Source organism: Callorhinus ursinus, unplaced genomic scaffold, assembly GCF_003265705.2.
Source record: "Callorhinus ursinus isolate GAN/ISIS: 27379988/994484 unplaced genomic scaffold, GSC_fseal_2.0 scaffold25, whole genome shotgun sequence".
Lineage (NCBI taxonomy): Eukaryota > Metazoa > Chordata > Mammalia > Carnivora > Otariidae > Callorhinus > Callorhinus ursinus.
The window spans coordinates 38,485,898-38,507,803 of NW_027397087.1; the positions used below are offsets into that span (position 1 = coordinate 38,485,898).

Genomic DNA, 21,906 nt, shown 5'->3' on the forward strand with positions numbered 1-21,906 from the left:
ATGAAACAATGACAAGCCTGTCAAAATCTGGGTTAAGTTCTAGGTCCAATAATCTGACAAAAACATTTAGTGAAAGCATGCTGTGTACCACAGCTAGGTGCTAGGAATAAACTATATAACCAAGACATACTACTCACAAAGGAAGGAGGAGAGCTATAAAAAGCAAGTAACTAAAATACAATGTGGTAAGAGTTAGAGTAGAAGTTTATATAAAGTATCATAGAAATGTGGATGAGATAGGAATGGGAGAGCAGGCATGAGAACACAGGTCAGGTTAACACCATCGGCAACAGAGCAGGGAGGGGAAGAACCAGAAAAAAAAGTCCAGTGTGCAGGACGAATGTTCTGCCTCAATATTAAATCAAGGCATACTATTAGAAAACAGGTCTCGGGACGCCTGGGTGGCTCAATCAGCTCAGGTCATGATCCCAGCGTCCCGGGATCGAGCCCCACATCGGGCTCCCTGCTCAGCAGAAAGCCTGCTTCTTTCTCCCTCTCCTTCTCCCCCTGCTTGTGTTCCCTCTCTCGCTGTCTCTCTCTCTGTCAAATAAATAAATAAAATCTTAAAAAAAAAAAAAAAGACACTGAATCTTCTCTTTACTTTTGAACTAAAAAGAATAGAAAATTAAGATTTATGAGTTTAATGTACGGATAGGAACTGGCACCCTCATGAGGTTTCATGCCAGCCAATCACTGCCAGTATTTGAGGTATCAGAGGAAAGAGTGCTGTTCCATAACAAGAAGTGTGTCTGTGCAAGTGGACTTAACATCAATTTTTTTTATCATGGTAAAATATACATAACAAAAAACTTACCATCTTAACCATTTTTAAGTATACAGTCCAGTGGCATTAAGTACATTCACACTGTTGTACAACTGTATCAATTTTTAGCTACTAAAGCATACTGAAATGAGTAGGTAGCTTAAAAAGATTCCTATACCTTTGCGTTCTCTCTCCCTCTCCCAACATGGCGGCCTCAGCAAAAAAGAAGAATAAGAAGGGGAAAACTATCTCCCTAACAGACTTCCTGGCTGAGGACGGAGGGACTGGGGGAGGAAGCACCTATGTCCCCAAACCAGTCAGCTGGGCTGATGAAACAGATGACCTGGAAGGAGATGTCTCAACCACTTGGCACAGTAATGATAACGACGTGTACAGGGCACCTCCAATTGACCGTTCTATCCTGCCCACTGCTCCACGGGCTGCTCGGGAACCCAATATCAACCGGAGCCGTCTTCCGAAATCGCCGCCCTATACTGCTTTTCTAGGGAACCTGCCCTGTGATGTGACAGAAGAATCCATTAAGGAATTCTTCAGAGGATTAAATATCAGTGCAGTGCGTTTACCATGTGAACCCAGCAATCCAGAGAGGTTGAAAGGTTTTGGTTATGCTGAGTTTGAGGACCTGGATTCTTTGCTCAGTGCCCTGAGCCTCAGCGAAGAGTCTCTAGGTAACAGGAGAATTCGAGTGGACGTTGCTGATCAAGCACAGGATAAAGACAGGGATGATCGTTCTTTTGGCCGAGACAGAAATCGGGATTCTGACAAAACAGATACAGACTGGAGGGCCTGTCCTGCCACAGACAGCTTCGATGACTACCCGCCGAGGAGAGGTGATGATAGCTTTGGAGACAAGTATCGAAATCGTTACGATTCCGACCGATACCGGGACGGGTACCGTGATGGGCCACGCCAAGATACGGATCGGTACGGGGGCCAGGATCTCTATGATGACCGAGGCGGCAGGGACTACGACAGAGGCTACGACTCCAGGATAGGCAGTGGCAGAAGAGCGTTTGGTAGCGGGTACCGTAGGGACGATGACTACGGAGGAGGTGGGGACCGCTACAAAGACGGCTACGACAGACGAGACGAGCGGCCCTGGAGCTCCAGGGACGACTACTCCCAGGACGACTACAGGCACGAGGAGAGAGGTCCCCCCAAAAGACCCAAACTGAATCTAAAGCCTCGGAGGACTCCTAAGGAAGATGATTCCTCTGCTAGCACCTCCCAGTCCAGTCGAGCGGTCTCTATCTTTGGAGGGGCAAAGCCTGTTGACACAGCTGCTAGAGAGCGAGAAGTAGAAGAGCAGCTGCAGAAGGAGCAGGAGAAGCTGCAGCGCCAGCTGGATGAGCCAAAACTAGAACGACGGCCCCGGGAGAGACACCCCAGCTGGCGAAGTGAAGAGACTAGGAATGGGAACGGTCCAGGACAGGAAGTGAGTCATCACAGACTGGGACCTCGGCCACATCTGGCAGAAATGCACGAAGGAGAGAGAGTGAAAAGTCTCTAGAAAACGAAGCACCCAATAAGGAGGAAGACTGTCACTCTCTAACTTCTAAGCCTCCCAAATCTGAGCAGCCTCTGAAGGTAATGCCAGCCCCTCCACCAAAGGAGAATGCTTGGGTGAAGCGAAGTTCTAACCCTCCTGCTCGATCTCAGAGCTCAGACACAGAGCAGCAGTCCCCTACAAGTGGTGGGGGGAAAGTAGTTCCAGCTCAGCCACCTGAGGAAGGACCAGCAAGGAGAGCAGATGAAAACGAAGTAGATGGGGTGAGTGTCCCAAAAGGCCAAAGTGGGAACTCCAGCCGTGGTCCAGGAGATGGAGGGAACAAAGACCACTGGAAGGAGTCCAATAGGAAAGATGGCAAAAAGGATCAAGACTCCCGATCTGCACCTGAGCCAAAGAAACCTGAAGAAAATCCAGCTTCCAAGTTCAGTTCTGCAAGCAAGTATGCTGCTCTCTCTGTTGATGGTGAAGATGAGAACGAGGGAGATTACACCGAATAGACCTCTGCACCCTGTGCTTTTTCCTAGTCTCTCCACCCTGGAACATTCGAGAGCCAATCAAACCTCTCTCCAGACAAGACAATAAAACTCACCATCTCCTGGGGGGGGGGGGGAAGATTCCTATAAACTATGTATTAAAATAATAATAATGCAATCATAATGAACAAAAGCATGGCAGAGCTAACACTTCCCCTATTCCTCTTATAGGCCTTCTCATTTTTTAAATACTTTATTTATTTGACAGAGAGAGAGAGATAACAAGAGCAGGAACACAAGCAGGGGCAGTGGCAAAGGGAGAAGCAGGCTTCCCGCCAAGCTGGGAGCCCGACGTGGGGCTCGATCCCAGGACCCTGGGACTGTGACCTGAGCCGAAGGCACACACTTAACGACTGAGCCACCCAGGTGCCCCTCTTAAGGCCTTCTTTAGCTAGAATGAAGTTCTTAAAAAATTAACCAGGTCTAAGAAGATGGTCTCCCAAATTAAAAAGTATCAAGGTTATTCCAAACATGAATCCAAATGGACTATCACTGACTAACTTTACACTAAGTGTATATTCTGCATCAGGAGTCTGCAAACTATTTGGACTCTGCCAAATCCAGCCGCACTGCCTGTTTCTGTAGGTAAGTTTTACTAGAAAAGCCACACTCATTTGTTTACATATTGTCTAAGGCTACCTCTGTGCTACAAAAGCAACAAAAAATACTTAAGACAGAGACCTTATGACCTGCAAAGTCTAAAGTATTTAACATCTGAGCTTTTTTTTTTTTTTAAAGATTTTATTTATTTATTTGAGAGAGAGAGCAGAAGCAGGGGGAGCGGCAGGCAGGGGAGATGGAGAAGCAGGCTCCCCACCCAGCGGAGAGCCTGATGTGGGGCTCCATCCCAGGACCCTGGGATCATGACCTGAGCCAAAGGCAGACGCTTAACGACTGAGCCACCCAGGCGCCCCTAACATCTGACTTTTTACAGAAGTTTGCTCACCCTGCTCTCCATCATGCCTCCCAGAGGTATTCTTTTTGGTTATTTTTTTTTTTTCAACTAATGACTTTTCAGCCACGAAAAATTTTTTCCAGGACCAGTTCTCTGAACCTCTCTTTCAATAATAATAATTAGTAATAATAATTATAAGTGTGTCACTTATTAAACTACTGTCTTTTTTTAAGATTTTATTTATTTGAGAGACAGCACATGAGCACAAGCTGGGGGAGGAGGAGGCGAGGGACAAGCAGACTCTCTGCTCAGTGCAGAGCCCAACACAGGAGCTCAACGTCGGGTGCTCAACCCTGAGCTCATGACCTGAGCTGAAATCAAGAGTTGGACGCCTAACCGACTGAGCCACCCAAGTGCTCCTACACTACTGTCTTTCAACTCTACACTCAATCTTCGCAATCCCAGGCTGGAACTCTACAAACTACATATTTCCTTCCTTAGCTGGCTTCCTGTTAGGTTCCACTACCAGTAGTAGATACCTGAAGAGGATAGAAGGAGAAAGGAAGGAGGAATGAGAAGGGACTCTCTCCTTGTTTGCTTGCTATTTGCATCAGCACTGCCCTGGCAATTGGTTCCAGTCTCCAGTTTCTCTTCCTGGCACATGTAGACAGGACAAGCTTCACTGCAACTCCCTAGAAGTACTGGCACTGGCTCTGGTACTTCTCTGGGAAGTCCGTTCTCTGAACGTCCAGGTTCTGATAATGGCAACCTCTTCCCTGCTTCCCCTCCCTCAATGTCTCTTTTTGCTTTTTTGGGCTTCTGACACCTACTTAACCAATTCTATTAGGGGTGCCTGGGTGGCTCAGTCGGTTAAGCGTCTGCCTTCGGGTCAGGTCATGATCCCAGGGTCCTGGGATCAAGCCCTGCATCGGGCTCCCTGCTCAGAGGGAAGCCTGCTTATCCCTCTCCCACTCCCCCTGCTTGTGTTCCCTCTCTCACTGTTGTCTCTGTCAAATAAATAAAATCTTAAAAAAAAAAAAATTTCGTCTGCAATAACTAGCATATTACTATTTTCTTTCGTGGTATACCAAGATTTTAAAAATTAATGACTCGCAGCTAATTACTCTTCTAACCAAATGTTAATTTTTAATGAGCAAAAAAATTCTGAACCATTAATATTACTTTAAAAATCATTGTTTATTTAATCCTTTTTAATTTGTAAAGGTAAAGAACTTTCTGAATTACAGACATACAGAGAAATAGCACTTACAGCTCTAATTCTAAAATCTCAGACATGGGCCAAGAGTAAATAAACACAGACCAGTCTAGATGTTAAAGAGCTCATCTTCTCCCAGTGTGGATGGAAGTCTTAATTGACTTGAGCTCAAAATAGACAAATAGAAAAGACTTAAAAAGACTAACCAGATTCTCTGTTGTCTCTCACCCAACAGAGAGTAGGTATCTAGAAACATTAATCCCCTAACAGAGATCAAGTGATTAAATCATAAAGCCAAACCCCTCATCACTGCTGGTACCAATGGCGGAAACAGCTTAGCTATAAACAAACCAAAACAAAGAAAAACACAAAATTAGTAGAAGGGAAAATACTAAAGAAACACAAAGTCAAGCCAAGGTCTATTGCGGCTCTGGATTCACCCCTGGGAATCAAGAAAAGATGCACCCAGGCTTCATCTGCTCAGAGGTACAGGCAGCACTGATTTTTGTTTTTACAGCTGTACTGAAGTATAATTGGTATACAAAAACCTGCACATACTTAATGTATACAATTTATAAGTTTGGACATATTCAAACACTTGTTATACCATGACCACAATCAAGGTAATAAACCTATCCCTCACCTCCCCATCACCAAAATGTCAATGACTCAGTTATTCACTGTTCTAACTAAATATTAATTTTTTTTTTAAGATTTTATTTATTTATTTGACAGAGAGAGACACAGCAAGAGAGGGAACACAGCAGGGGGAGTGGGAGAGGGAGAAGCAGGCTTCCCGCGGGGCAGGGAGCCCGATGTGGGGCTCGATCCCAGGACCCTGGGATCATGACCTGAGCCGAAGGCAGACGCTTAACGACTGAGCCACTCAGGCGCCCCTAAATATTAATTTTTTAATAAGCAAAATATTTTGAACCATTGAGCCAAATTTAAACGAATATTACTGTAAAGGTTTACTTTATCTAGTCCTTTTTGTCTTTTCATGTCTTGTATCTGATATATATATGGTACGTATGTATGGTAGAAGTCAATAAATTGGTGAGCCAAGTAAGAGTTGCATAGAAATGCTTAGTTTTAAAAGAGGAAGTACAAGAAACCTAATGAAATAACATCAATATTCTGAGTCAAATACTTCATGCTTATTTTAAGGCACTATTTAGGCCAAAGCATAATTTCTTTGAAGCTGAATACAGTTTATGTGAAAGACACAAATGGGGGTGGTCTCCATGAGTGTCTTCATTTCAGCCAACTACACCTATAATCACACCACAGCTTACTGAATCCAAAACACATTTCACTCAGGAGAGAATTCTGATCAGCATTTTTCTATATTCATTCAAAAATGTTCATTAATCTGCTATCCGCTGGTATCTCTGCTAAGTGCTGGAGAGTCAATGGTGAACAATAATAACAAAACCCCAGTCCTCACCTGTTACTTGCACCCCCTTTACTATCACTCCCAATCACTTCTGCAGACCCAACAGTCAAATTGCCTGCATCTTTCCACCATGTACTTTCAATAGGCCCTTACCACAGATAAGCAATTTTAGAGTTTCTTGCACTGTAAGCAGACTCTGTTGCTGCCTATCCAACATCCAGACCTCTCTACCCTCAGAATAAAACACATTTTTGTTCAGATAGATACTATACCCTCTCTAAGGTGAAGGAATGGATTAATTTCTGAATCAATCAAGGTGGTGCTCATGCCAACAACTGATTCAAGCATGGGCATGAGAAGAATACTGGTCAAGAAGACAGGATTGGGGGGGCAGCAGAGGGTAGCTCTTGCCACAGTTTCTTAAGATTTTATTTATTTGGGGGCGCCTGGGTGGCTCAGTCGTTAAGCGTCTGCCTTCGGCTCAGATCATGATCCCAGGGTCCTGGGATCGAGCCCCACGTCAGGCTCCCTGCTCCACAGGAAGCCTGCTTCTCCCTCTCCCACTCCCCCTGCTTGTGTTCCCTCTCTCGCTGTGTCTCTCTATCAAATAAATAAAATCTTTTAAAAAAAAAAGATTTTATTTATTTATTATGTCAGAGAGAGAGCACAAGCAGGGGGAAAACAGGAGGCAGAGGGAGAAGCAGACTCCCGCTGAGCAGGGAGCCTGGCGGGGGGCTCGGTCCCAGGACCCTGGGATCATGACCTGAGCTGAAGGCAAACACTTAACCAACTGAGCCAGCCAGGCATCCCAGCAGTTTCTGATAAAGGTTTCCTCACTCCTAAAGAACTTCTGATTCTCAATCAGGGGCAATATTACCCCAATGGGACATTTGACAATGTCTGGAGACGTTTTTGGTTATTACAACTGGTGGTGGTTGGAGAGTGCTCTTGGCATCTAGAAGGTAGAGTCCAGGGATGCTGCTAAACTTTCTACAATGCACAGGACAGTCTCCCACAACAACAACAAATTATTTGGCCCAAAATATCAAGAGTACTGAGGTTAAGAAACCCTGCTTAAGATGATACACTGGAAGAGACAGTGTCTTCTCTCCTTCTGAAGAATCTGGATGGGACACACAGAAAGGCTGGACCCAACTAGTTTCAATCTGAGGACAAAGCCAACACACAAAGGAGAGCTTCACAGAAACAAGACTGAAGGCCTGATTGTACTATCCCTGGAAATGTCCCAACTCTGGACTCCACCTGTGACATAATTTCTCTCTGTTATTTGAGCCATGAGGTAGGGTTTCTATTACTCAGAGCACCCTGATATAATCCACTTGTACATGAACATTTACCATGCGCTTTTTCACAAAGATGACTTCACTGTTGTAATACTTTAAAGTATTGTAAGGTATTAGAAAAGCGAGAAAATACTTAACATGGTTATTTTTCATTTCAGTAAATAATCATTTACTAGCCAAGAGCAAAGGAAGACACTAAGGACTCACTCCACTTGTCATCTTGCAGAACCTATGTACCTGGTACCATCTTAGGCTTTGATATACACATTATCTGTTTGTCTTCAAAACAACCCGATTAAAATTACCATTCTACAAATGAAGAAAATAAGGATGCTCCAAACTGATACGGCTAATAAATGTCTGAGTTAGGATTTGAACTCTGAGCTTGGTCAGATTCCAAATTCCATGCTATTTGTGGAAACAAGAGTAGGGAAACCACATAACTCTGACAGACCTACGCAAAGTTAAAAGAACTAGCAGAGGATCATATTAAGACAATGAGCCCATAAGGCAAAGGCAAAAAACCTCTTCAGTACAGCACAATGCGAAAAAGGAATTCAAAAGGAACAGGAACAAGCATTCCTTTTTTAAAAATAAATTTTTGTTAACTGGGGCGCCTGGGTGGCTTAGTTGTTAAGCCTCTGCCTTCGGCTCAGGTCATGATCTCAGGGTCCTGGGATCGAACCCTGCATGGGGCTCCATGCTCAGCTGGAAGCCTGCTTCTCCCTCCCCCTCCCCCCTGCTTGTGTTCCCTCTCTAGCTCTCTGTGTCAAATAAATAAATCTTAAAAAAATAAACTTTTTGTTAACAAATGTTCAGAGTAATGCATAAAATATATAGAAAACTGCAGATATTCACTTAACATTTTGACATGTTTCCTTTTAGTCAAAAATATGCATCCATCTTACAAAATTTTATACCTTGCTTTCTTGCTTAGGAGCTTTTCTTTTTTAAGATTTTATTTATTTATTTGACAGAGACACAGCGACAAAGGGAACACAAGCAGGGGGAGTGGGAGAGGGAGAAGCAGGCTTCCTGTGGAGCAGGGAGCCCAATGTGGGGCTCGATCCCAGAACCCGGGGATCATGACCTGAGCTGAAGGCAGACGCTTAACGACTGAGCCACCCAGGCGCCCCTAGGAGCTTATTTCTGTTTCATGAAAGATTTCTCCAACTACTTTTTATATGATTTTTTATAGAGTATACTCTATTGATCTGTATCATACCTACCGATGAGCTTTTAAGCTATTTCTCATTTTTATTGTTACAAACTCAGCCCTAACACACCCCCTGGATCGCTGCAGCCGAAGGACCTCCCCCGTCTGACCAGCTGCAGCAGTGTGGGAACCGTTTGGCTAGCGCCTGCCTATGCTACCTGCTTTGTTCTGCAGTTATCTGTATTCTTACTCCAGCTCCCCAAGGACACTGTAATCCAACAAAGGGCAGAACCATGTCATTCAGACCTGTCACCCAACTCTATGGCATAAAAACAGCCATACCAAAAAAGGACACACACACACACACACACAAACTAAAAACACTCCAAGCAAACAACAAAAGAGTCTAAAGAGGTCACAAAAGAAAAGGCAACCTGAGATTAACTATGGGAAAGAAAGGGAGCTATCAAAACTGTGCGTGACTGAAAAGGACAGGAAGATGAAGTTGTCAACAGCAATACAAGAGGGAACATAAGGCCCGGGTTTCAGAGGAAAGGAGTTCAGCTGTGCCCAGCAGGAACTGACAATGAACTATCCCAGATCTATCACAATGACAGATGAAGATAAGCAATTAATCAATTTAAGAGAAGATAGGGTAAAAGCCGCAAAATGGGAAGCCATTTTTGGCTCAGCCTGAAGACTCTACAAACACCACTTGCAACCAAACCAGAGTTGTGGCTTTAGAAGGTATCAGGTTATTTCTCCTCACGCTCTGAAGACAGACCTTACATTCACTCCTTTGACAAATATACACTAACGACCAGCTATGTTCCAAATACTGTCAGGAAAGTAGACAGTGAAAAAATACCCAAGAGGAAATACTGACATCGTAGGTCAGCAAGAAAAAGATAATATAAAGTAAATGAAAGGCAGGCCAATATGCTCAGTTGTCTCTTATTCTTCCTTTTGCTCATACTTTAATAAAAATATGAGGAAGTCCTGGGTGAATAAGCGGTCTTAATACTTGGCTTACTCAGCCCAAAGGGCCTCGCTCTGTATTTAAAATGGCCTCAGGCCACTAAGAGAGAAAAGCACTTCCCTTGGAAAAGATAGAGTGCTTCGTAGATTTCTTTACCTTTCAATTACAAGGGCCAAGTATGTGTTAAGACTAGAGGCTGGCCGCCTTCCTGTGCCATTTTGCTGCCAGCCTTTGGCACAAAAGCCCTTTGGCCAGGACAACAAACTCATTGTTGTGTAACCCTCACTGCCACTTATTTATTGGTTTTTGTCACACACATATTGTAAAGGGGAACTTTGTCCTGCAGTTAGCACACTAAAGGGCACCTGAAGGTCAAACTGCAAATGTTTTAATGTCAGACTCAATGGGCTTCATGAGGAAGTGACTGAGAGCATCTGGGACCTTCTTTTCAACTCCCCAAATTCCAGGCCTTAGTAATCAGTCAACTTCTTGGGCTCCAGCAGCAGCACCAGGGTTTTCAAGCCTGTTGGATGAAGCACACCCAAGGAGGTTAAGTCACAGGAGGACCTCAGTAGGACCATAAAAACTTTCTAACCCCAGATGGTGGGATCACTGTCACACTGAACAAACCATACACAAACCTGTATCCTTAGCTGGTCTCAAATGGTTTCCCTCTACTCCCCAGCACTCATGTTCCATTCATCTACTTGACAATATTCTCAGTGGTCAGTTCAATGACAAAGGTCACAGGAACTATCCTCTATAACCACCCCACATATACACACAACCTAAAGAAGAGATTAAAATCTGCTTGTGCTAAATCTCTCATCAATGTTAGATTAGGTAACTAGAACCAACAAATCCTCAACAACTCATCATTAACCTTGAAAGAACACTAAAAACCAGAGAGATTATATTCGTACTAGGAATATACTAGTCTCAATATCAATGCACATATACCAGAGAAAATTCTATTTATATATCTCTAATGAGAAAAATACTTAATCTCCACTTCTTCATTCATTGATGAGAAAAACACTGATAATCTACATTACAACTACAGTGGGGAAAAAACCAATCTATCTTCTTGGAATCCTTAAAATGCCACATAAAATGCAGTCTCTGGTAGACCTTTCTACTCATCTTACAGGGTTCACTGAACAAATAAATAAAGGCAACTCTACCTTCTATCACAAGCCAATTCTGAGCCACATCTCATCATCAAATTCCCAGGCCACAGGTATTTTCCACACTAATCTGGATTCAAAAGTTCTCTGAATGAGAATAACATTTACTGCCATGATCTCTTTACCTTATTTATGTGCACTTAAAAAATCTAGGGAACTGGGGCGCCTGGGTAGCTCAGTCCTTAAGCAACTGCCTTCGGCTCAGGTCATGATCCCAGGGTCCTGGGATGGAGCTCCCTGCTCAGCGGGGAGTCTGCTTCTCCCTCCCCCACTCCCCCTGCTTGTGTTCCCTCTCTCGCTGTCTCCCTGTCAAATAAATGGATAAAATCTTTAAAAAAAAAAAAAACTAGGGAATAGACCAACCAGCAAAAGCAGAAAAAGCATCAAGCAGGGGATGCTTCTGAGAGTGATCCCACTTTTTTACCAGAATGACTTACTAAAGATCAAATAAATTACTTGTTTTGAACTTAACTGCACTCTTTCAAAAGAGAGCTGGTATAATTGTTGGTAAGGGGAAAAAAATTAGAAAGAGATAGTCTTTTTTTTTTTTTTAAGATTTTATTTATTTATTTGACAGAGACAGAGACAGCGAGAGAGGGAACACAAGCAGGGGGAGTGGGAGAGGGAGAAACAGGCTTCCCGCCGAGCAGGGAGCCCAATGTGGGACTCAATCCCAGGACTCTGGGATCATGACCTGAGCCGAAGGCAGACGCTTAACGACTGAGCCACCCAGGCGCCCTAGAAAGAGATAGTCTTACCATACATCCAGCAATCACACTCCTAGGTATTTACCCAACTGATCTGAAAACTTATGTCCACACAAAACCCACACACAAATGTTTACAGCAGTTTTATTCATAATCACCAAAAGATGGAAGCAACTAACCCTTCAATAGATAAATGGATAAACAAACTTTGACACATCTGTACAGTGGAATATTATTCGGCAATAAAAGGAAATGAGCTATCAAGCCACAAAAAGACATGAATGAATCTTAAACGCACATTGTTAAGTGAAAGCAGCCTGTCTCAAAAGGCTACATGCTGCATCATCTTAATTATGTGATATTCTGGAAAAGGCAAAACTAGAGAGATGGTAAAAAGATCAATAGTTGCTGAGGTGGGGGAAAGATCATGGAAGAAAAAGGGGAAGGATTGAACTGGTCAAACAGGGATTCTGTACAATACTGTAATGATGGATACAAGGCACTATATTTGTTAAAATCCACAGAGGCACTAAATTTGTTAAAACCCACAGAACTTAAGAACACAAAGAATAAGCGAGGGGCGCCTGGGTGGCTCAGTCGGTTAAGCGACTGCCTTCGGCTCAGGTCATGATCCCAGGGTCCTGGGAATGAGCCCCGCATCAGGCTCCCTGCTCCGCTGGAAGCCTGCTTCTCCCCCTCCCACTCCCCCTGCTTGTGTTCCCTCTCTCGCTGTGTCTCTCTCTGTCAAATAAATAAATAAAATCTTTAAAAAAGAATAAGCCTTAATGTATGCAAATTTTTAAAATATCATTGAGGAGGCAGGAGGATCCCAGGATGGATGGCAGAAGGCGACAAAACAATCTGTTACAAATAGATAAAGCAAGTCAATGAAGGGAGTGTGGGTCCAGGTTGGTAATTTTGATAGTGCTATACCTGTATACTAGAATGAAATCATTTAAGCCAATGGATGGCAGATGGTAGGAGACAGGTCTCTCACTGTTAAGAGTGAGAAATCACATTTAAAAAAAGGCGGCGGCTAGAATGATGCAATGTGGTAATGGATTTGAGTTGGAGACATTAGTATGAACTCATATTTAGCTTAACATAGTAAAGTTACACACAGGAAAATAATAATAGATACATGTATATACACTGGACAAGTATACAGATATCTATTTCCCTGCCCTGTCAGCTGGCGACACCCAGTAGCAATGAGCACACCTAGCACCTAGAGGGTGGCTTGTAATACCATTCTCCAATAAAAGAAACAGGGCTCCCTGGAGACATGGTTGATTCTAGGGCTAGGGTAGGAAATAGAGAAGATAAACCTGGAACATCCTGTACTGCCAAAAAGTACAGAAATACTAGGGAAAAACCCACCCACAAGAATGGGGGAATGTCAAAGGAAAACAGGAGCTGACTGAAACAGCTACCAGTGGCCAAAGCGGAAACAATTTGAGCACTAAAATAAAGCAGTGATGGGGGCACCTGGGTGGCTCAGTCTTTAAGCGTCTGCCTTTGGCTCAGGTCATGATCCCAGGGTCCTGGGATTGAGCCCCGCGTCGGGCTCCCTGCTCGGCAGGAAGCCTGCTTCTCCCTCTCACACTCCCCCTGCTTGTGTTCCCTCTCTCGCTGTGTTTCTGTCAAATAAATAAAATCTTTAAAATAAAGCAGTGATGAATTATAACCCAAAGTATAAGATAAATAACTATGAATCCATACTGATAAAAAATAAATAATTGATTAAACAGGGGGGAAAAGACATATCCCTGATGTAGAAGAATTCCAAATAATTTATGCAGATACTCTGCATATCTTTCTACTCCTTAGGTGTGGGCTGTAAACAGAGACTTCCTTCCAATATGGAAGGGGTGGGGAGACCTCTACAGAGGAGAAATGTGACACACACACTCCCTCAGCCCAGATATTAAGGTCAACACCAAGTCATAAACCATGTTGATATTACATACCCTTAATATGATGTGATGAAAATAATTTATCGCCGTGGTCTTCCTCCCCCAAACACATAACCACAACCTAATCATGAGAAAAACATCAAATACCAATGAAGGGATATTTTACAAAATACCTGACCAGTACTCATCAAAATAGTCTAGGTCACCAAAACCAGTCTGAGAAACTGCCAGAGGCAAGAGGAGACGTGACTACTAAATGTAAGGTGGTGTGCTGGACAGAAGTCTATAACAAGAACAGTAGATAAAAACTAAGGTAATTGGAATGAAATATAGATTTTAATTAATAATGTACCAATATTAGCTCATTAATATAACAAATCTACTTTAGTAATGTAAGACACTAATAACAGGAGCAAAAAGTATGTAGGAAAAAATTGCTAATGAAGGTTGTCTCCAAGCACATGAGAAACTATAAACTGCTTGAATATTTGAACTTTAAACAAACAAGTTCATGTTTTCAGCAAAGAAAAAAGGGCTTTTTAAAGTGAGAGTAGGGGCACCTGGTGGCTCAGTCGGTTGAGCACCCAACTCTTGGTTTCTGTTGAGGTCAGGTCATGATCTCAGGGTCCGAACACTGGGCATGAAGCTTGCTTAAGATTCTCTCTCTCCCTCTCCTTCTGTGCCCCACTCCCTTCTCCTGCACACAAGTGAATGCACAAGCTCTCCCTCTAAAATAAATAAATGTTAAAAAATAAATTAAAAAGGGAGAGTAAAGCAAAGTAGAGAGGGTTAAAGTAGAAATGGAAAGAATAAATTTTCTATCCAAGCATTCTACAGTTTTTCAAAGGATACAGAAGTAACAATTCAATTTCAGTCTCACGTTTTCAATTATTGTCAATTCAGACAGCTACTTTTTTTTTAAGATTTTATTCATTTATTTGAGAGAGAGTGAGCCGCAGGCACACAATCGGGGGGAGGGGGAGAGGGAGAAGCAGACTCCCCGCTGAGTGGGGAGCCCAATGCGCAGCTCGATCCCAGGACCCCAGAATCATGATCTGAGCCAAACACAGACACTTAACTGACTGAGCCACCTCGGTGCCCCAATTCAGACAGTTACTTAAGCAATGAAGGAAAATGTCTAGAAATACATTTTTTTTTAATTTCCAAAATTTCAATAGCTTATTCACGAAATCAAGGCATTTTCAAAACTTAAAATGTTGGCCCCGGGGCACTTGGGTGGCTCAGTTGTTTGTTAAGTGTCTGCCTTCGGCTCAGGTCACGATCCCAGGGTCCTGGGATCGAGCCCCGCATCAGGCTCCCTGCTCAGCAGGAAGCCTGCTTCTCCCTCTCCCATTCCCCCTGCTTGTGCTCCCCCTCTCGCTGTGTCTCTGTCAAATAAATAAATAATCTTTAAAAAAAAAAATGTTGGCCCCTCATACAGATACCACACAGATTCTGGTGAATCTATTATAATTCACTTTTATAACATTATTCTAGTGCATATGTTAAAGAGCATACCAGATTCTAGTGAATTATCTATGGTTCCACAGTGAGTAGATGGCACTCAACAATTTGTTAGTGCCAAACAAAACTAGGCAATCAATACACCTGTGCATTTTCTCCTTGATGTGTAAGGACAGGGAATACAACAAATTTAAAATTTAGTCTGTCAGAAACTGTCTGATCACAGAGATATGTAGGTCAATACCTTCCTCTCTTGAGGATGGAAGCCAAATCACAAGTTATTCAAGAATCCCCTTGAACAGCCAAGTGTAGGCTCACTCAAACATTACCACCTCCATCCGTTACCACATTAAAAACAATAATGGCTTTCGTCTATGTGAACTCCAGGTAGATAACTGACTTTTCATGAAGGAAGTTATGTGGAGGAGAGGGCAGGGAGCTGGTGTGAGTCTCTAACAGCTTATTTTCTTTCCCTTAATATCCTGAGGGACTAGCCCTGCAGTAAGACGATCATGCTGTATTTTTGTGAAGCTCTGCCAGCATCCCTTTTTATGAGGGTAATAAAGAATTTGTTTAAAGAACAGCAGTGGATAAGAGCTTATAGCCTTGAAACACAAGGTTAAGAAGAAACATCAACTTGATCCAACTTACAAGAGTTGTGCCGACGGCGGAAACTTTTGGACTGACTCAGGGACTCCGTGTGCCTGTCCACATAGCTCTTTGAGCACTGCTGCTGCTGTGGGGAAACAGCAACATCCTGACTCTTCACGTCTGTCCTCTTAGGGATATTCTGAGGGGCACTGCTGGATGAGGCTGGCTTCTTCACCAGCTTGCCCGTGCCATTCTGATTGATACCCACTTGGTACCCAACACCAGATGGGCCTAATTCTGTCTGATGAAGGTCTCCAAAATGTTGGTTTTCTCCAGGACCTGGTATCTCCAGAATTTTTAATTCCGTAATGTCACCTGCCCTGAAATACACAAAAGAGTCCAAGTCTCAAAACTGTAATAGTGTTACAACCAATGTTCATAGCAGCATACTTCATAATAGCCAAAAGGTGCAAACCCAAGTGTCCCCTGTAAGATGAATGGATAAACAAAATATGGTAAAGACATACAGTGAAATATTTACTCAGTCTTTAAAAGGAGGCATGGAAGAAAAGGGGAGTGTGTCGGAGGGGGAGACGAACCATGAGAGATGATGGACTCTGAAAAACTGAGGGTTCTAGAGGGTGGGGGGGTGGGGGGATGGGTTGGCCTGGTGATGGGTATTGAGGAGGGCACGTTTTGCATGGTGCACTGGGTGTTATGAACAAACAATGAATCATGGAACACTGCATCAAAAACTAATGATGTAATATATGGTGATTAACATAACAATAAAAAAATTTAAAAAAAAAAATAAAAGGAGGCAAATTCTGACACGTGCTACAACATGGATGAACCTTGAAGACACTACTGCTAAGTAAAATAAGCCATCACAAAAGGACAATTATTAAATGATCCCACTTATATGAGATATCTAGAATACTCAAATTCATAGTGAAAGAAAGTAAAAAAGTGGTTATCAGGGCTAGAGGAAGGGGGATTGTAGTTCGTTTTTATGGGGTATGAAGTTTCAGTGTGGGAGGATAGAAAGTTCTGGAGATGGATAGTGGTGATGGTTGCACATTATGTGAATGTACTTAATGCCACTGAACAATGGTTAAAAGGGTGAATTTTGAGGTGCCTGGGTGGTTCAGTCGTTAGGTATCTGCCTTCAGCTCAGGTCATGATCCCAGGGTCCTGGGATCGAGCCCCACATCAGGCTCCCTGCTTGGCAGGAAGCCTGCTTCTTCCCCTCCCACTCCCCTGCTTGTGTTCCCCCTCTGTCTGTCTCTCTCTGTTAAATAAACAAATAAAATCTTTAAAAAAAAAAAGGTAAATTTTATGTTATGGATATCTTACCAAATTAAACATACAGGCAATGTGAAAAAAAAAAAGTCTAACAGTAATAAAAATGATGAAACTGGGATCAATAGCGACCAGCTACACTTTTGCAGAGCTGTATTTTTTTTTCTAACTGAAGTATAGTTGACATACAAATCCAGGTATACATAGTCATCTGATATTTATATATACCATGAAATGATCACCACAATAAGTCTAGTGACCATCTGCCACCATATAAAGTTATTTTATATTAATGACTATATTCCTTATGCTGTACTTTACATCCCTATCACTTACTTATAACTGGAAATCTGTACCTCTTAATGGCAGGGCTCCAATTCACTGAAGTATCAAGAGACAAAAGTGAGGAAAGGTGAAGTACTTAAAGACAAGGTTCAGGCACCAAGAGTCAACTGACACAGCACTGGCCTTTAAAGAGACCTATTGTTAATCACAAAACTATCACCAGCATCTTAGATTTCCAGAAGGCCCAATGGCTTTCTTTTTTTCATTCATCCACTCACTTTGTCACTCAATAAGCGTATATACAGTATTTACCATATGGTAAGCCCTGTGCTAGGAATGGAGTAAATAGAGATAAAAAGCAACACACGCCCAAAAAGGAACAGTCTGGTCAGTGGAAAAGACAAGTAGACAACCAAAAGTGTTAAATACTATGACAGAGGTGTGTATAGGGTACCAGAGATTCCAAAAGCAAAATATGTAAGTTACTTTGGCAGAGATGGATGAAACATTTAAGCAAAGCCTGAGTGGGGAGGGAAAGTAAGAGTTGGCCCTGCAGAATACAGCAGGGAGAGGGGCATCACACACCAAGGCTCAGAGATTGAGAAAATGTGGCCCACTTGAGAACTGCCAAGTCATGGTGTTACTAACAGTAAAGATGCTTGTGGAGGGCCACCAGGAGGTAAAGCCGTGGAGGTAATCGGGGGCTAGATCATAATCACATCAGATTTTTCTGGTGGCTGTAGAGAAGGTGGAAAAACTAGAGGGAAGAACACCCATTAGACCAGGCAAGAAATAAGAGGGAATGAACAGGTCAAGTGACAATGCAAAGGGAGAGAAGAGGATGAACCCAACAGACGATCTGGAATCCCCAGGGCTTGGCGACTAACTGAACATGAGGAACAAAGAGAAAGAATGATTTACAATGATTCTAAGTTTCCAACTTGGAAAGGTGTCATTAGCCACCAATTAAGGGCAGACCTTTGGAAAAAGAAACCTGCAGGTGACATAATGAGTTCAGCTTTGAAAATCTTAAATATAAGATATTTTCTGGGATATCGACCTGGAAATGGCCAATAGACAAATTAAGTGTCTGGAGTTCAGATAATGGGTCTTAAAGATTTGGAGTCTCATGAATGTAATAAGTACACATGAAACGGTTTAGGGAGATTACAGACTAAGAAAAGAATCAAAAATAAAACTTGAATAAACCAATCTTAAAAAGTGAATAGAAGAAAAAGGAATGTGGTGCCAGGGGGATGTAAAGGAATGGAGGAATACATGGAAAGAAAACCCAAAGGGGTGACAGAGAAATTAAAGAGGGCACTTCAACACTTAGGGAGCATCTGAATAAAGTTAACATTAAGACACTGCCACTGAATTTGGCTATTCGGTCATTTATAACTTTGGCAAGAGCTAGTTCAACAAGATGATAAAGTTAGAAAAAAAGTAACAGTGGGGTAAGGAAGGACTAGAGAATGAGGCCACAAACGGAATGAAAGCAGACTATTCTGCTCTGAAAAGAACTGTTGGTATAAACAGAAGGGAAATGACAGGGCAACACCTAATGGCAAAAGCAAGCTGTGGAGGGTGTGTGGGTGTGCCTGTGTGTAGGTGGGTGTGGGTATGTAGGAGGGTGTGAACTGTGAGGGAAGGCTGGGAACGTTAGAACGCGAAGAGGAAAACAGGTATGAAGGTTGAAAATGAAGACACAAAAGAGATAGAACAGTGTCAAAGGAGACAAAAAAGGATAGTATATAAAGCATATGGGATAAGGGTAGCCTTGAACACAAAGGTTACGCCTTCTACTGTGACTTCAGAAGGGGTAAGACATTAATAATGGATACTCCTACAGAAAAGATTAAGTGAAGGTATTGTTCAGAAAGTCTTGTCTGACAGTTTTGTTGTTGTTGTTGTTGTTGCCATTTTAACCTAAGAATGGGAGATTTTGTGACAAACTGGTGAAAAGAGGGATATGAAGACAACTGAACTTGAGATCCGCAAACACTAAGAAACATACGTTCCTGTAACTAAGGACGTTCCTGTAACTAAGGACATCAGCTACTGGTGACAGTGCGCTTCTGAAGATAAATTATAATACAAATCTACAAAGAGAGATACATTTATGTGGGGGGGGAGATCAACAAAGGCCTTAGATATAAGAAAACACAAATAATAAAAGCCAAAAAAAATAGATTACTCTGAATTTGACCCATTTAAGTAAGAATACTGAGTGCTTGACGGAGATAAGAAAAAGGTTTCACAAACCCTGGTTCATTAGCTGAAAGCTAATTACGACACAAAGTCTATACTGAAACAGCAGCTAGACTATAAGCGTTAAGATTGCAAAAATCTCACCCCTGACAAGACACTCCTCAAAAGCAGCCCTTTGTAAGAGAACACTGGCAACTGGACCTAGATTCAAGCTCCACAAACCACCAGACTAGACTTGGAGAAATCAGTCAGGACACTCACCTGAAGGTGACTTCTGGCACGAGGCACTTCACTCCATTGTGGAAAGGCCGGGTGAGAGAAATGGTCTGGCTGATCTGATCCACTGCGGACACTCTTCCCTGATACACCCCCAAGCTATCTCCACAGTTGATGGACACAATACTGCCCAGCCAATCTGTAGCCATGTTTCTGATATAAGACCACTGTAGAGAGAAGGAGCCATGCAAATCTTGAGAAACACACAAACCTTTAATTAAATTCAGCAAATATTATGTCAGGCTCTGAACCAGGTGTTGCTTAATAATACATATTCTGGGGGCGCCTGGGTGGCTCAGTCCATTAAACATCTGACTCTTGATTTTGGCTCAGGTCATGATCTCGGGGTTGTGGGATAGAACCCCGGGGCATGAGATAGGGCCCTGAACTCAGTGGGGAGTCTGCTTGGGATTCTTTCTCTCCTCTCCCTCTATCCCTCCCCGCCTGCCCCCCTTCCCCTGCTCCTGTGTGCACTGCACGCTCTCTAATACATTAATCTTTTTATTTTTTTTTTTTTAAGATTTATTTGAGGGTTGCCAGGGTGGCTCAGTTGTTAAGCGTCTGCCTTCAGCTCAGGTCATGATCCCAGGGTCCTGGAATCAAGCCCCGCATGGGCTTCTTGCTCAGTGAGCCTGCTTCTCCCTCTCCCTCTGCCTGCCGCTCCCCCTGCTGTGCACGCGCTCTCTCTGTCAAATAAATAAATAGATAGATAGATAGATAAATAAATAAATAAATACTTTCAATGGGAATGCAAACTGGTGCAGCCACTGTGGAAAACAGCACAGAAGTTCCTCAAAAAATTAAAAATAGAACTACCCTATGATCCAGTAATTGCACTACTGGGTATTTATTCAAAGAATAGATATGGTGTGTACACACACAATGGAATATTACTCGGCCATAAAAAAAAAAAAAAAAGAATGAAATCGTGCCATTTGCAACAACATGGACAGAGTTAGAATGTATAATGCTAAACAAAATAAACCAGTCACGGGGCGCTTGGGTGGCTCAATGTAAGTGTTTGCCTTCAGCTCAGGTCACGATCCCAAAGTCCTGGTATTTAGGGCCGCATCTGGCTCCCTGCTCAGTGGGGAGTCCGCTTTTCCCTCTCCCTCTGCCCCCTCCATCCCACTGCTCTCTCTTGCTAATAAATAAATAAAATCTTAAAAAAAAAAAAAAGATAAGCCAGTCAGAGAAAGACAAGTACCTTACGATTTTAATCATACATGCAATTTAAAAAACAAAACAAACAAGGAAAGGGGAAAAAAAGAGATCAAATCAAAAACAGACTCTTAACTATACAGAACAGATGGTTACCAAAGAGGAGGTGGTGGGTAGGTGGGAGATGGGTGACATAGGTGAAGGGGATTAAGAGTACACTCATCTTTTTTTTTTTTTTAAAAGATTTTTATTTATTTGACAGAGAGACAGCAAGACACATGCAGGGGGAGTGGGCGAGGGAGAAGCAGGCTTCCCGCGGAGCAGGGAGCCTGATGCAGGGCTCGATCCCAGGACCCTGGGATCATGACCTGAGCGGAAGGCAGACGCTTAACGACTGAGCCACCCAGGCGCCACCAAGAGTACACTAATCTTGATGAGCACTATTTACAGAATTGGTGAATCACTATACTGCATACCTCAAACTAATATAACACTGTATGGTAACTATACTGGAATTTAAATTTTTTTTTTTACTTTTTTTAGTAGGAGCATGCATCTTAACAAATAACAATATCATTTAATTTTATAAGTGCTTTAAAGAGCAAATAGTAAAGATAATATTTACCTAGACATCAAATCATACAAACTATAATGTTTTTTATAGCTAAATCAATTTTGACAAGAAAATGGGAGGAATCAGTCTACCCAATGTCAAGACTTATTATATAGGTATAGTAATCAAGACTACGTGGTATAGGTAGGAGAACAGATATATAAATCAATGGAATAGAGTAGAAAACCCAGAAACAGACCCACACAAAATAGGCCCCGAACTGATTTTGATAAAGTGCAAAAGTAATTCAACAGAGGTAATACAGCTTTTACAAATGGTGCTGGAGCAAATGGATATCCATCAGTAAAAAATAAACCTTGACCTAAGTCTCTTAATTTACACATTTACTAAAAATGACTATAGACTTAAATGTAGTATGTCAAACCATAAAACTTTTAGGGAAAACATAAGAGAAACCTT

The 21,906-nt window shown here is 42.5% G+C and overlaps 1 protein-coding gene and 1 pseudogene across 3 annotated transcripts in view; one reads left to right on the top strand and one right to left on the bottom strand.

The window, feature by feature from the left end:
* Positions 1 to 21,906, bottom strand: part of EDC3 (enhancer of mRNA decapping 3) — a 61,234-nt gene that overhangs the window by 22,772 nt on the left and 16,556 nt on the right. For 2 of the 3 annotated variants that reach the window (XM_025884220.2, XM_025884221.2), the window contains 2 exons: positions 19,698 to 19,879; positions 15,699 to 16,018 (listed from right to left, as the gene is read on the bottom strand). The exons of the other annotated variant lie outside the window; for it this stretch is intronic. In XM_025884220.2, the coding sequence (XP_025740005.1) occupies positions 15,699 to 16,018; positions 19,698 to 19,861 (484 nt within the window). In that variant the 5' untranslated portion in view covers positions 19,862 to 19,879. The remainder of the gene's footprint in view (positions 1 to 15,698; positions 16,019 to 19,697; positions 19,880 to 21,906) is intronic. 3 annotated transcript variants of the gene reach the window in all.
* Positions 950 to 2,898, top strand: LOC112833199 (eukaryotic translation initiation factor 4B pseudogene; annotated as a pseudogene).